The 16,473-nt window shown below is 41.3% G+C and overlaps 1 protein-coding gene across 1 annotated transcript in view; it reads right to left on the bottom strand.

The window, feature by feature from the left end:
• The window catches only part of LOC106909096 (calcium-activated potassium channel subunit beta-4-like), a 31,132-nt gene extending 18,044 nt beyond the window's left edge, over positions 1–13,088 (bottom strand). The window contains exons 1-3 of the mRNA XM_088003415.1: positions 12,908–13,088; positions 11,457–11,676; positions 6,902–7,072 (exon numbers count right to left, since the gene is read on the bottom strand). Of these exons, the coding sequence (XP_087859541.1) occupies positions 6,902–7,072; positions 11,457–11,621 (336 nt within the window). The 5' untranslated portion in view covers positions 11,622–11,676; positions 12,908–13,088. The remainder of the gene's footprint in view (positions 1–6,901; positions 7,073–11,456; positions 11,677–12,907) is intronic.
• Positions 13,089–16,473: the final 3,385 nt, after the last annotated feature.

Genomic DNA, 16,473 nt, shown 5'->3' with positions numbered 1-16,473 from the left:
TTACCGTAACAACAGAATGAGTGATTTTATCAGCTGATGCAGGATCAAGATTTCATTAAAAACAAACATCATGGTGGCTTAACAACCTCACAGACAAAAATATGTGGAGGTGACCTGAATTTATTTTAATTTTGTGGTCATAACATTGTTGAAATGAGTTGCTAACTCATTGGGAAATGGGAACTCAGAGCTGGGTTTGATGTCAGAATTTCAAACATGGCGGCGTCCAGAAAACATTGTCTGCAATAACTCTTCATCATTTTAAGTTTTACTTTCCATAAGCAAAAACAACTTTCAGTTTGTTCAGGTTACTGTAACAGGCGCTAAACACGTTTCCACTGTATCGTGTTGATGCGAGGAGCGGCCATGTTGAAACAGGAAGTTGGCCTTTCAAGTCATAACTTTGGTAGTGGGACTTGGAAATCCAACTTTGTATGGCGTTCCAGTTTATTTTTCCAACTGGGAAATCAGAATCCCCCAGTTCTGACTACAACTGGAATGCAACATCAGACTTTGAGTTTTATTTTGAGCTTTTCAACTCCAGTTGAAAGAGAAAAAAGAAACAAATCTCAAAGGCTAAAGGTGACTGTATTTACAATGTGTCTACAATAGCACTTTTTTGTCAAATATGTTGAAAAAAATCATTAAAAACATGAATGAGAAAAGCAGTTTGGGGAATTAAATGTTGAAAGTGAAGATGTGAACTCAATTCAAAAGGTTTAGATGGTTAACTATGAACATGAATCATTAACCAAACTGAACTGAGTTTTAAGAACTAGTTCATGTTAAGGACGTGTAGTGATCCATCTCCTGGGTTTGTTTCTTGAACATCTTTGCTTCACATACACAGACTGTGAGCTGACGTAGATCTTAATGTCATGTCAGTCATTTAGTCTGCGGGCGGCTCCATTAACTAACCGCCCCCTATAGACACAACACCAATTAACTGGGAGAAAAACTCTCTTCATCTGGCTCTCAGTCAGCTGGTTTACATCCACAAAGTCCATTTCAGACGAGTCTGCAATTAATGCTGCCTGCGTGTCTGCTGGTGAAAGGTCACAGAGCTCAGGAGGAGTTAAAGGTAAATGAAATGTTCTTTATTTTCTGTTTATTTGCTGTCAGTCAGCTCTAGCAGCTAGAAGTCACAAATACAGTAACAGCTGCACAGACAGCAGAGCTGTAGTTCACTGTATTTACAGTCACTTCTGATGCTGAAGGACTCAAATTTCATGCTTTCATTTCTCTACAATTAATATTACAACTTCTAGTGTTCAGTCTGATCACTCATTAGCTGTATTACTGGACCTGCAGCTGGTTAACTGCTAATGACCCACATCAAACAGGCTGCAACATAATTACTAAGTTAATACAAGGCTGGGCGATAATGTTGAAAAACGCATCACAATATAATCGCTTCATATCAGTCCGTATCAATAAGTATTGATTAGTTTTTTGTTTTAAATGTCTAAAATACAGCCAAATTGGAGGCGTGGCCTTTTCCGTTTTATCTACAGTTTTCACTTCACATTTTTAATTTTGAAGCAGTTATGAGGCACAGTGGTGAAACCTTAAACCGCTGCTGCGCCAGTTACTCAGCAGGTTGTTGCTAGGCAACCGGAGAATGAGAGCGTTAGCTGAGAGGCCATGAGCGGTTGAGCAGCTAAAGCCCTAAATTAATGTTTAATATAATTTAATTTTAAAACGTTACACTTTAAAATAAAGTAAACCTGACAGCAAACTGATGATTCAAATAAATGAAGGCAATGATACGTCACCATGGTAACAAGAGATGGATTATCCTGACTCCAACGTTAATTCCTGATGTGATTTTAAACGTTATTAAAGTAAAAAAAATTCTGATTTTTTTTATCAGACTTGTGGAGTTTCTTATTCCTCACATCCTGATGTGAAACAAGGAGAGTTTATTTTAATACTAAACATCTCTAGGAGCGATCCGGTTACTAGGAATCAACTGAGGAGTTCTGGGGTCCTGTTAGCTGGACCCCAGAATAAGTTAAACACCTGACAGCACATTGCTAAGTACGGGGGAGAATCTGTGATGCTGTGGGATTGTTTCTCTTCCAAAAAGCCTGAGAACCTCATCGGAGTGGTCAGCATCAGAAATTCTGTGGAAAACTGAACATCGCTGCAGTTTTCAGCAGGATAATGATCCAAAATGTACAACCAATTTGTTACTGATCAAAAACAAAAAATAATTCACTTTATTCCTTATACAGTAAATCTGAGCAACTTTTCAAAAACATACATAATTTAGGCCATTTTTTTTCTAACTTTTCTTTAAAATGTGAAAATAACAGTAAAATGTCAAAACAGCGCATTGAACAGTTTTCCTGCTGATTACTTTTTCACTCTTTATAATAATTCTGCATTCATTCATGGCCTAGCGGTTGTTTGTGTTTTTGTTTGCCTTCCTGTGTGATTGGTTGAGGATAAACAGAGTTTAATCCCTGAGGTTAACCTGGCGATGATGATGATGATGATGATGTAAGCAGTGGGCGGAGCCTCAGAGGTTTCCTTTCTCCCTCTGGGGAGATTAAAGGATTCCTGAATGAAGCGTGACTTGCCCTCCCTCTCTCTCCTTGTCTCCACATTATCGGTCGCTATGGCGACGGAGCGCCATAGCCGATGCGAGATCTCTGCCCTCTATATTTACTCTGTTGCCGTGGTGACAGCCCAGCCGTGTGGCGAGGTTGGAGGGGAGTAAACTTCTGGGTTAATGTAGTGCCGTTTTATTATTTTGGTCTGAATCCCGCAGATGGTGGAGACACCTGAATGCACCAGCTGTGCTGCGTTCACTGCTCTCTGGAAATAACACCCAGACTTCAGCTTAACATATTAAATGATAATCTCTACTTCACTGAATAAGACATGTTCGGGTATTAAAAGGGCCACTGTTTTCTTCCCATCTAGCATCCAACAGAGGTGGGAGCTGATCTGAAGTGTTAAAAAACAGAATATTTTTAAACTTGACGGTCTTCAGGCCGACTGCAGCTTTTAATTGATGCTAATTGCTGGCAATGTCCCCAACATGTGCCGACAAGAACAATTTTAAAATCTTACTGCATGAACCAGGAAAAATCTGACCCAAACAACCTGAGTGTTACAACTAAACTTTTTGATCTGTCTGTACAAACTGTATTTTGTGTTTCCCGTTCTGAGAGAAGTGATGAAGTGTCTCATAAAGCAGCTGCTGCGTATCTCCTCTGAGCTGGGAACAGAGCTGGACAGAAGGTTAATGGGAAGAGGGAGGATTGTTTTTACTTTTTGGACCCGTTATTTTACCAACTTACTTAGAATAGGTGGAAGACGATGGATTTTACAGATGTATTTTTCACTTAGATGAGATGTTTCTGACCTGAATGGGTCTACAGCTGCAAGCGGCTAATTTTTCCTCGACAGTCTTTCCACCCCAAAAAAATCTGATTCGAACTAAATCGGACATCTGATTTTTATTCAAAGCGTCTTCAGTTTGAACGGTCATGTCGCATTTTATCCAACATGCATCATAAATCATAATAATTCTGCCCCAGAAGAAGACAGACGACGTAAACAATGACTGAAAATCATGATTCTGAAACTATGAAAGCAGTTTGTGTCTAAAAGAACCACTCTTGGTTCTGACTTCACATCCAAGCAGACTTCAGTCAAAGCTCCACAAACAGCCATTGCTAATAGTTTATCAGCTTCTTTTGTCTTGTTACAGTCTAGTGATGATCCTGTTGGCGTCCACTGTTGAATAAACTTATCCATAAACAGCTCAATTCTTTATTACTTCTGTCATCAGACTGCCGAAGTGTGCCATCTACGTTCTTCTTCTGCGCCTTAAGGTTGTAAACACATAGAAGTTTGATAGCAGTCACGTTTAATTAGTAAAATGAAGGACTGAACAAAAGAAAAGAATTATTTTAGTCATTGCTAAGTTGTAGCCTTAGCAACAACTGTCTCCACAGAAGAATTGTAGTTTTTCCTGTGGTAACTTTTATGTGGCATTTGCGGCTTTCACTGCAGTCTGCTGTTGTGATCCCTGATCACGAAGGCTCAGCTCAGATTTTAAACAAACTGAGAAGTTCACTTGAAAACCTGATGTGACGCGTCTCCCATCAGCTGCTTCTTAATGACGATGAGGGTTTTGAAATGCCTCGTGTGTCTCTGAAGTCCTGAGCAGAAATAGATTTAGACGGCTGCAATCCAAAAACCGAGCCGGCAAACACTCCTGGCTCTCTGATGGAAATTAACAGCATCACTGCAGCTGTGCCTCCATTTTTATCTTCATCTCTTTTTACAGTCGCCTCTTTTTACATTTAATCTCTACTAATTCAGAACTGCGTACCTTTACTACAGGTGCTGTTGTTTGGATTATTGTATAAGTTTCCACTCATCTAAATGCTTTCTAACCAGTTTAAGTCAACCCAACGGTTTGTAAAGCCCAAACTCCTTATTTTGGTGCAGATTCAGAATGAAAACAGGTAACGTGAGATTTTAAGAGACAAGCTGTTGGCTGCAAACTCCACTAATAAACTTCACTTAAAAACTAAAAGTGTTAGGATCTGTGTTTTCTGTGTAGTTTCTGTCTGTCTAGTCCTGTTTTCCCCTGAGTCTGTCTTGATTGATCCCAGCTGTGTGTCGTTCCTGTGATTACCCTCCCAGTGTATTTAGTCCCACCTGTTGTCAGTGTTCTTGGTCGGATCGTCGTCGTGTCTCACCCTCGTTTCACGTCTGTGTCTGTTCCAGTGCTGCCTGAGATTTTCTGTTGTTCCTCCTGGTTTTTTCATTAAATTATATTTTATCATGACTACCTGGGATTCCCGGCGTCTCTCTCACCACCAACAACCACAAATCATGACAGTACGATCCGACCAGAAAAGAGGTGAGGACGCCAGCGTTTGGGGTAGCGAGGCTTGGTTCCAGCAGCAGTTGGAGTTGGCTCAACGGGATCTCTACAAGGACGTAGAGATCTTGCCTTCTCCGCTGCTGCTGGAGGAACTTGGTCTCGCCTCGGACCTCGACGCACCCAGGCAACGTGGGCCGCGACGGAGGCGGCGGCGGGGACCTAGAGCGGAGGAGTTCTGTGGCGGAGCTCCAGCCAGCCAGAATCCCTGGGTGGGAACTCGGCTGGCGTTCTGCCCGCCCGGAGTCGGACCCCGCCGTTACTGCTGCCCTGAGCCGCCGGAGATCCCGGCCCCTGGGTCACGCCGTCAACGCCGCCCTGAGCCGCCGGAGGTCCCGGCCCCTGGGCAAAGCCGTCGCCGCAGCCCTGAGCCGCCGGAGGTCCCAGCCCCTGGGTCCCGCCTGCAGCTGCCACCGGTCCCCGCACCGAGGCAGCGTCTGTCCCCGCTGCCTCCGGTTCCCGTGCCGAGGCGGCGTTTGCTTCAGCCCCCAGCGTTTCCTGAGTCTGCTCCCGAGTCCCTGAGCCCTCCTCCCGAGTCTCCGGAGCCTGCAGCCGGCCCTCCAGCCGGCCCACCTGAGCCTGCAGCCGGCCCTCCAGCCGGCCCACCTGAGCCTGCAGCCGGCCCTCCAGCCGGCCCACCTGAGCCTGCAGCCGGCCCTCCAGCCGGCCCACCTGAGCCTGCAGGCCCACCTGAGCCTCCGAGGGTCCGCCTCCTGCGTCGGCGGAGGAGACCGCCGGACCCGCCTCCTCGCTTCCTGCGTCGGCGGAGGAGACCGCCGGACCCGCCCAAGGGGGTCTGCTTCCTGCGCCGGCGGAAGAGACCGCCGGACCCGCCTCCTCGCTTCCTGTGCCGGCGGAAGAGACCGCCGGGCCCGCCTCCTCGCTTCCTGCGCCGGCGGAAGAGACCGCCGGACCCGCCTCCTCGCTTCCTGTGCCGGCGGAAGAGACCGCCGGATCCGCCCAAGGGGGTCCGCCTCCTTCGCCGGCAACGTCCGCCGGACTAGCCTCCTGGTTCTCCGCCCACCCCGTTGGGTCGTTTTTTCGTTTTGGACTGTTTTCTGGACTCTGGCCCTCCTGCCGTCGCCCCTCCGCCCACCCTGCTGGGTTGTTTTTGGTTTTTGGACTTTTCTGTTTGGGCGTCTGGTAGCCGCCCCTTGAGGAGGGGGTACTGTTAGGATCTGTGTTTTCTGTGTAGTTTCTGTCTGTCTAGTCCTGTTTTCCCCTGAGTCTGTCTTGATTGATCCCAGCTGTGTGTCGTTCCTGTGATTACCCTCCCAGTGTATTTAGTCCCACCTGTTGTCAGTGTTCTTGGTCGGATCGTCGTCGTGTCTCACCCTCGTTTCACGTCTGTGTCTGTTCCAGTGCTGCCTGAGATTTTCTGTTGTTCCTCCTGGTTTTTTCATTAAATTATATTTTATCATGACTACCTGGGATTCCCGGCGTCTCTCTCACCACCAACAACCACAAATCATGACAAAAAGCTGAAATCATTTATATATCTATGACGTCAGCAGGTAGATATTAGCAGATTATAGGGTGATTTCCCTCCTCCGGCCAATTTGCAGGTTGGTGTACAGATACAAAATGATACGAATTTGAATATTTATGTTAACATCTCCTCCCTTCTCTCTGCCCATTCCCTGTCTGGAAACTGTCAATAAAGGTTTCTAGTACCAAAAAAACCCTAAACATAAAAGACAGAGATAAGAAAAACTTTTCCTAAACTGCATCAGAGCGAAGAAAACTCAAACAAAAACCCGAAAAGTTTGTTAATTAAAAAAAACAATGAAATCACAAAGTGAAAGACGAAGCCATGATTGCAAAAGATTAGTTACCCAGCCTCTCTTACTCAGGATTAATCCAGCTGCTGAAAACTAAACTTTCCCCTAACAGCTTCAACAAAGGCCACTCATGCTTGCTGACAGTAAAGTTGTGTTAGAGGTCAATGCCGCTCTAATATTTGCTGGATCTCAGAGACCCAGAGGTGTTTACCTTTGGATTGAGGACCAGCTGCTGCTCGTCGAAGTGCAGCAGCGCCACAGAGTTGGACTCGGAGTTGTTGACAAAGATCTGCAGGCAGGGATACAGCGACGTTCCCTTACAGTCGGCTCCACACGTAAAAACACACTCAAACATCTCCTCAGGACGCAGCACAGACACCACCTGCAAAACAAGATGGATGATCAGCAGAAGCACCAATCATTTACCATCTTCACCAAAAACAAAATGAATATATTTAGTTCTGGGAAATCACTTTGTATGTTCAAGTAAAAGAAGGAAGCTTTAATTAATGCCTTAAAATTTCTGAAAGTTTCAGAGAAGTACCCTGTAACATCCTGGGTGTGTGAAATAAAGAAACATAATGCTGTCTTATCATATCCAGTGCAACATCTGAGACACATGCAAGTGTCTTTTGTCACTGCTGACATTCACCACTGGACTTTGACGCAGCAATTAACCTTCTTTAGACTTTATCTACCAATCAATACAGGACAATTTGTAACAGGACCAAAACCAACGACATTTTACAAAGAAGATTCACATTCTGTCATGGAAACCAGAAAACTGGAAATAACCAATCTACAGTAGAAGTTTGTGCAAAAGATGAGAGAGGAGAGGACTCTGCTACAGGAGTGATGACCTCTCATTAGCGGTCTGAAACGACAAGACGGATGAACAAACAACACACGGAGACGACGCCATCAATCTAATCTGCTTCTATAAAAGTCAGACGGTCTTCACTCAACAGGCCAAAGAGCTGCAGTAAACTCAAGTTTTCTGAGTTATGATTTATTATGTCACAGATTCGCTAATGGCCCATTGGAAGAGCGCTCTACCGCATGACCAGAACCTGCACAACTCAGGGAAAAACCCTCCAAATGACGCATGAGCATCAGTCCAAGATGATGTAATAAGCTAACAGCCGAATAAATCACCTGAATAAATTCATCATCCGCAGCACACAGCATAAAGTGCAGGCGCTGGAAGCCTGTAATTCATTTCATGCATATATTCCCAAAGGCTTTGAAATGCCACAGCCTAAAGAGCTGCACAAATCCACTTTTCATCGACAACTGAAAAGATTAAAATGACTAAAACAGAAACAAAACATCTGTCTGAGGCCGACTGTTTGACTATTTTTAAAAAATACATTTAATTGTCAACACTAAAGGTCATGTTGGTCTCCTGGTACAAAACCAAGCTCTTACTAATACAAGACTTTACATTTATTAGTGGCCATCGACAGAAAAATCCATCAAAATAAAACCATCCTGGTGCTTCTGATGATGAGAAAACAAGTTAGATCCTCTAACAACATTAGAGTTTTATCACTCAATGACATAAAGACTTTGTCTCTTATTTACAGCCAAGTCTGACTTCTTCAAAACCTGAGTCTAGGCCAAAGTTTGAGATTTTACAGCTTAGGCCGATGCAAGGTCTTTAGTCTTCAAGGTTGGTAGATCTCCATTCCTAGTCCTTGAGATCAAGTCGCCATCTTTAACTTAAAGTAGTGGTGAGAAAACACAGACAAGTGTGTTCACAGCCATGGTTCTGAATCTTCATTAAAAGGAAAAAAATGAACTGTTTTCCTCCACAAAAATACTAATCCTGATGCTCAACATGGTTGGTTGTGTTAAGCAGCTTGTGAAACATTTCTCTGTTTTCAGTCAGCTGTCAGGGAACCACAGCACTTTACCAAAAAGAGTCTGTCTCCTTTAATCAGGTTGTTTGACTTACTGCTGCCAAAACGGATGGCTGCACCGAGAGCTGAGCTCTCCAATCATACGCAAACATCAGGCAGCAAACACTTAAGTATACTTTTGGCTTTTGTCCAATTTGTGAACACATGATACTTCAAAGTATAATCTTCCACAAACGTGATGAAGATTAAAAGAGCTGCTAACCACTGTAAACACAGCGTGTAGCAATTACTGTTTCTATGGAAACCAAGAGAAATAAATCAAGACAATGACAATAAAATGTTCATGGAATTAAAGCAAAACTGTAAAAAGATGACAGAAACAAGACAGCTAAATACTGTCTAATATAATGTATTGTTGTCATTATTATACATCTTGATTTCAAGTCTATAGACCACAAAGCTGCATCCACACAGCAGGAAAATGCAGATACAATTTTCCCCCCCCATTTTATATTTGACTTTTTCAGTGGCCGTCTGATCTTTCACCACAAAAAAAAAAAAAATCTGATTTGTGCCACTTTCATCTGTGATATTAAATTTCATATGTATCCAATAGTTTTCAAATCCTCTGTAGTCTGAATGATCACGTCTCATTTTATCCACCTTTTATGTCATTGATGTCAGTCAAGCGTAATAATTCGGCACCAGAAGAAGCCAGACGCGATAAATTCAGACATAAACAATGTCTGAAGCAAATCTTTGTCTTCTTATGATTTTGCGTTGATACGGTCGGCTTCCATTTCTCAACAACCTTCAAATCGATCCATAAACTGTGGCGTCCAATATTAGCTCTAGAAACAACGAGCTGCTGCGTGACATCAACGTTTGGGGATGTAAAAGGTTTGCAAAGAAGTTTGTATAATTAAATATGATCGAAATCAGACAGAAAAATTAGTCAGATTTCAGCAATAAATTGGAATTGAACCTCAACACCTGATGTGTGAACGTAGCCAGTTATGCAAGTATAGATTTACACTGCAGGATTTTAAAAAAATTGAAAAAACCCAAAGCCAGTAGTCACAGTATTAAACAAAACTTGATTTTGAGAATATTGTATTTTCTTATCCAGCACTTTAATTAGAGCAGGGTTCACTCAGCAGCTGGTGTCACACTTTCTCCTCAAACAACAAAAGTGTGCTGAAGTTTCTTTATGTAGAAAAACTAGATAAATTTCAGTAATTTGACTAACATGCGTTTTTTTCTGACATGTAACCAGACTCTGAAGTCCTAAAATGACATAAAAACTCAGAAACTGCAGATCTGGATCTAAATGGTGTAATTACCTCAGACGGTTTTAAATAGACTGAGTTTACAGAGCATCTCTGTAGCAACTGGACTGCAGGATGACTACATTTCTGTAGAGTCAATGATTCAGTTCAGTCAAGGCGTAGCCAGATGATTATACTTCAATATAATATTTACTGTAACTGGGCATAAAACTCCCTGTGAATGGACAGTAGTATAGTAAATTAAACTGTTTTGAGTTGAATTTGATACAAACCCTATTAATTTATCATTAAACTGATTGGACTAAAATTAATGAATGTAATTAAACTGTGCAGTCAGTGAGGTTTTGATGCACCAAGCTTCCCTGGATGATGAGTGACAGCTCAGCGTTATAGATCCTGTCAGATCAGATCAATCATGTTCCACTGATCACTTTGCATCAACTTGATCAACACTGAGCAACATCTGATCACTACAGCCTTCTTCACTGTTAGAGGAATTAACTGGTCATTACAAACAGGTTGGAATCTAAACAGTATCACACATGCTGGTCATATTAAAGCTGATGTTTTTTATCTTTTATTAAAATTATATATCTTTAACATATTTGTTGAATCTATCTATGTTGTGACAGTTTGAAAAGAGACAAATAATGTGTGAAGAAAAAAATTAAACCAAGCTCCTCTGCTGTCTCTCAGTGCTAAATAAAAACAACCAATCACAGCCAGAAGGCGGGGCTTAGCATTGTCAATCACCCTCCGTTTCACACCCCCTAGATCTCTGCTATGCTGCAGCTAGCAGAGCTGATTTCCTGAAGTTCAAACCAAACATCAGAACAAATGGGGTTTAAGTGACTGAATGTGATGTATTGCTGGTACCAGATGGACGGGACCGACTGTTTCAGAAATGTCCCATCTACTGGGACTTTCACAAACAACCTCATCTGACCCTGCTGGTGTCAGAGAGCGGAGGAGAATAACCCACTTTCAACAACTAAATGGAATATCAGCTGTGAATGCACAGCATGTTACAACTCACAAAGCTGTTAGATAAAACTGGAAACTTCAGCTACAATTAAAAAAGGATCAATATAATTTGTAAAATATGTGACCGGCAAAAACATAACTGTGAACATAAATAATAAAAAATGGAAATGACTGCCAATAAAAACTGTGTGGTGCAGTTCTTAATCATTCATGGCTTTCCTTGCTACTTCTGGGCACCATGAAGTTATCCCCAAAGTAAACCACGATAAAACACATTTAAATGTACTGTTTTATGGGTTATCGACCAAGCTTCAGAGTCTGCATCCATAACATCGTAAAATTAATGCAAATAGATGCATACTGCACCGTTAAGGGCTCCCAAACATAATTAACATACTAAATCAAACTCTTACTGGACCAGATGACTAAAAAAAAAGTAGCAAATATATTTTATTTCAAAGTGCATTTTTGAATCTACCAAAAAAGTTTATTCAAAACTAAAACTGTATTAGTAACATAAATAACCCGCAGCGCGATTAATCGCTTTAACCGGTATAATTTCAGCGCGGTGCGGATTCGGTCCGCGGTTCTGACCCCACCGGAGCTCAGCGCAGCTCACCGCCAGGCTCACCGTGCAGTTGGCCGGCTTGCTTTGCAGGCTCTGCAGCGTCGGACTGAGCCAGCAGAAGCCCAGAATGAAGAGGCTGAGAATCCCGCAGGCGATCAGGAACAAACCCAGCCGGATGCTCTTGTCCTCAGCCTCGGAGTACTCGTACGACACCCGGATCTTCGCCATGGCAGCCCCGCGGAGACCTCCGCCGGCATGGAGAGGAGGAAGCGGGGATGGGTGGCTGAAACGCGGAGGGAAGGAGGAAGATGAGAAAGAGAAGCGGCTGCTGCTCACAGCCTGAGTTTAATCAGCGGCTGCTTTCAGACTCTGAGTCCGTTTTATTTACTCTCCCTCCATCCTTCACCCCCTCACCATCTCTCCATTTTCTGTTGCATCTATTTACTGAGATTTCCATAATCTGCCCTCCTCCCATCCCCGTCCTCTCTCTCCGGCTGACTTTCACTCTGTTTGCTTCTAAAACATCACAAAAACGTTCTGACGACAACCTAGAAAAATGTTTTACTTTTATATTTTCTCAAACTTACAACTTTAACATTTGTTCAACGAAATCTTAATTCACTGGATGCATCTTTATAAATGTTAAAGTAACCAAATCAACTAGTGTATGAAGAAGATTTAAAAAATCTTAGGTTTTAATAAAGATTTCACTCATTTATCAACGACAGAAATAAGTGCTTTTAAGCTGAAAGAGTCTGGTGATTTCCAAAACTTCCTGTTCGCTATATTGGAGGACAAACAATAGATTAATATTTTTCCCCGTCTGAGAAAATTTTTTACACAAGATACTAACAGTCTACATATCGGAGAACATGTATACTAAGTTCAGACCTAAACCATTGGTAGATTTCGGTTTAAAGCGATAAGCAATAAGAATGTTTCGGAGCAACAAAGCAAGAGCAACAACTTGACTCTGATAAAGAATCTGTGGAAAAGTAAATAAAGATGTGTGCATACATCATTACACAGGGTAAAAATAATTTTTGACCTAATTTATTTCGGGTAAAAATCAAATAAATTGCGTTTCCCCCCAAAATTAAAACTTTTTTTGCGCTGTATTATCTTATGAGGTGCTGAGTTATTTCCTGTCACAGAAAATAAATATTTTTATTTTTATTACATTCATATTAACCACGCAGAATGATTTCTGTGTTATATTAAATATACTGCAACCAACATTAAAACACAAATACGCTGTTTAAAATCTAACAAGAACTTAATTTACGTTAAGCTTTTATTATGAAGGCCTGGGGGAAGTTGTATTAGTTCATTTAGCTAACAGACCACAAAATAGACGCTGATGTTTAAGTATGTTGGACCAAAACTGACATCATTTAAATAAATAAGCAGACATTTAGCTACAGTGTTGAAAGCCAAAACTAGTAACAACCCAAACTATCAAACCTGAACATCCTGAACACAACAAACAAACATCCGGGGAAAAGGTAACTTACTTAGCATTAGCAGTTAGCTGCTGCAGATTGAGCTGTAGTTCCCCCTGTTTGTAGTGAAAACTGAAGCATTTTCATAACGTCTTTCTGGTCCCGATAAAAGTTCAAACCCGGCTGTTTTAAGTATTTGTTGCCGAAATATGCCCGGCCCGCTAAACTCTCTCTACCCGTTACTTCTGCTTCTGTGCTAATCAGTAGGTGCGTTTGAGGGATGATTAAAAAACGGAATTTTTAATAACGTGTTTAATTAATTATCGTTTTACTTTCCATTTTAAACTGTCACACTTACTGAATATTAGTGCACGGTGACCATTAAAAACATTAACTTATTCAGGCCAGCTACAGACGAGAACATGATTAGCTTCATAGATTATCTTTGCTTTGTCAAATCCTCAACACATTCTAGTCCTTCAAGATCTAATATCGTTTTATCCCCTTGCTCTGCTCTGATGAGACCATAATTCAACTTTTTAGCCTAAATTCAACAATACATGCCACACTTTTAAGAGTTATTTTTATAGCAAAAGAAACAAAAAACAACAAATTTCTTTCCTCTTCACTATTTTGCTCGACTTTGTGCAGATCTGTCACATTAAATCCAAATACATGGAAGCTAGTTGTTGTTATGTGACTGATGTGGGATTTTTTTTTAAGAGGAAGAATAACTTTTGCAAAGCTTTCCCTGGTGAAGACTCTGCTGCCAGCAGTTCATGTCTGAGCTTGACCTTCTCACAGGTTCAGGTGTTGACACTCCTGGTCACATGGTGCAGCAGTGTGACAGTTTCTATGGTTTCACCTTCCTCTCTCTCCTGTTGTAGTGATGTTCGCTCGCTCCGGCAGCCTGATGATTCAATCCAGATCTGAGTTTTATTACGCCGCTGGCTGCTTGTTGTTCTCTCACTGTTACAAGCTGCATGAGATAAGCCTCTTAGTGGAGGAAGAGCACATCAGTCTCGCTCAGAAACACACTGGACTCTTTTACACCTCATTCTTCATAAGGGACGGCTGTGATGAGCCACGAATAAAGATGTTGTTACTTAGTTTATTGAGAGCACAGAAAACAAATGTGACCTACTTCTAGTCAAAACTTGAGGTGAAAAACTATCTTTTTGTAAACCATGTTTAGAATGTGTTGTCAGCAGGTGGCGCTATAAACCACACTATTGTAACAAATATGAAAATAGGCTGCATTTAATTTCCCTCTGGGATTAATGAAGTGCTTTTGAATTTGATCTGAATTAGATGTTGTTTTAAAATAGGAGTACATTGCAACATGTTCTACTTAAAAGATTTCACTGATTTAACAGGTAATAAGGTAAATTTCTGGTGAAACTGAACTCAGTTGAACTCAAGAAGAGACTTCACATCAGGTGAGTGATTACTGTTCATACTTCCAGGTTGGTTTGGTCTTTTTTCTCCTTGAACAAATGAAATCATCATTTGAAAACTGCATTTTGTATTTAACTAACAAAGTTAGTTTGATGCCTTTAAACATTTAGGTTTGACAGAGTATTTCCTAACAGCACTGCAATGTTACTTTTAAAAACATTCATCTAAACCACGGAGATGAGTAGTTATATTTTCTTCATTAAATTTATTTTAATTATTCCGTTTATTGATGAAAGTTTGTCTGCCTGGGTTTTATTTCCTGTGGGTTTCCCTGTGTGTGCAGTTTGAGATGCAAACAGCCACCTAAAATGTTCCTCACGGACCCAGTGATCAATGAGCTGACTGAGATCCGATCGATTTCCGGTCCTTCCAGCTCTGAGGAGACCTGAGAGTGTAAAGGAATAAAAAGATCGCTCTGGGTGAGGCCGCTCTTCTGTCTGAGTCACCTTCGGTTTGTAACGACTCCTGGGTGAAAAATGTCCGCCTTCTCTAAAACAAACATCACTTCTTCCAATGAGACATGAGCTGATAGTAAAACATTTGGACCTGGAGCAGCTCTGTCCAGCTGAAAGAGACTCAGAATCGTCTCAAAACTTAGACTCATGAAAAAGTTCTAGATTTTCTGTCCTTCGTTTCAGAAACAGAGTGAAATATTTCAGGTGTTTATTTCTTATTTCAACAATTCTGGCTTAAAGAGAATAAAACTCTCAATTTTTAATCCCAGAAAATTAAAATATTATTGAAAAGAAAACACATGTTCATAGAAAGTTAAGTGGAGGGAAAAAATGCACTAATAACCAGGATAATGGCAACCTTGAACAGAAACTAGAGTTGAAAACTGAGATGTTTGGTTTGAATCAAAACATTTTTTCAAACTTTTTATAAAAACAAGTTAATTGTGATTAATTTGATTACATTTCTTAATTGATTGACACATAAAACTTAAACACATTTTTCAGAAGCCTGGCATTTCGGCTAAGATATCAATTTTTATTGATCTGATCTCATATTCTTATTATCTGAGACTCTGAATTTGTGGTTTCTTTACCTGTAAGCCAGAATCATCAAAATGACAACAAATGAGTTTCATAAATTGAACTTTTTCATGATGTCATTTTTAAAATTTTTCCAGCCGTTGATGAGACATTCATCTGATCAGGAGGAAACGTTTAGGACGCATCTAAAAGTTGCAGGAAGGACCTGGATCCGTTTGATCTCAGTGATTGTAAACAGAAATCTGCAGGGTCCGAACAGAACCGCCTGGATCACCTTAGCAACCTCTGCTGGTGTCGTCTCTGCAAAAAGCCCGGAGCTCTGAACAGCCGAGTCAATCCACGGCGGCGGTAATCAGGGAGGCATGTGGCGGGATTATCATCATCTCTGGAGATCAAAAGATTAGAAATAATAACGGGATTCGGAGCAGGAGAACCCGGCCCACATGTCGGTGCACAGCAGAACCATCAGACAATTCAAACCAGGGACCTCAGCTTAAAGTGGAACTGGGTGTGAGCTGCACAATATTTGCTCCTTCTGTTCAGGAAAAACAGAAGCAAGCATGGCTGGAGCAGAGGAAACATTTGGCTGGAAATCCCTCCATCAACAGCGACTGACAGGCTGGAAAAATCCAAAAAGATGGAGGCGACGCTGCAGCCTGGAGCTCTGTCAGAGTGATGCAGCAGTTTGATAGTTTCAGGCTGGAGACTTTTCAGCTTCCTTTCACCTCCACTTTTTAATGATGTACAAATCAGGGTCAAAAGTTTACTTTTTTTTCATAGATTACATAAAAAAATTTAAGATTTCATTACAAAATTTGTCATATTTCAGATATTTCCATCATTTATTTCTTTTGTTGATTTATATTTGACCCATTTTAGTTTTCTTTTGTAGGGAGTTGGACACATTTGTTCAAATTGGCTTTTAGTTACTTTTATTTTGGTTTTATGTCACATGTACACCGTTTTATTTTTGTAGTTTCTGACTTGTGAAAGGTGCTATAAATGTTAAATATTTACTTACTTGGACACTTTCTCAACAGGAAGCTCCACCTGGATTGTTAGAAGAAGTTAAAGAAAAGCAGCAAAGTTTAGACATTTGGTTCTTCAGAGGTTCAAAAATCACCAGGAGGATTCATCAGAGGAAATAAATGCTGTCCGTCATCAAACTTCCTCCCACATCTGTTC

This window comes from Poecilia mexicana, unplaced genomic scaffold (assembly GCF_051168715.1).
Source record: "Poecilia mexicana isolate PSO_F unplaced genomic scaffold, ASM5116871v1 scaffold_23, whole genome shotgun sequence".
Taxonomy (NCBI): domain Eukaryota; kingdom Metazoa; phylum Chordata; class Actinopteri; order Cyprinodontiformes; family Poeciliidae; genus Poecilia; species Poecilia mexicana.
This window is presented reverse-complemented; position numbering and strand designations above follow the sequence as displayed.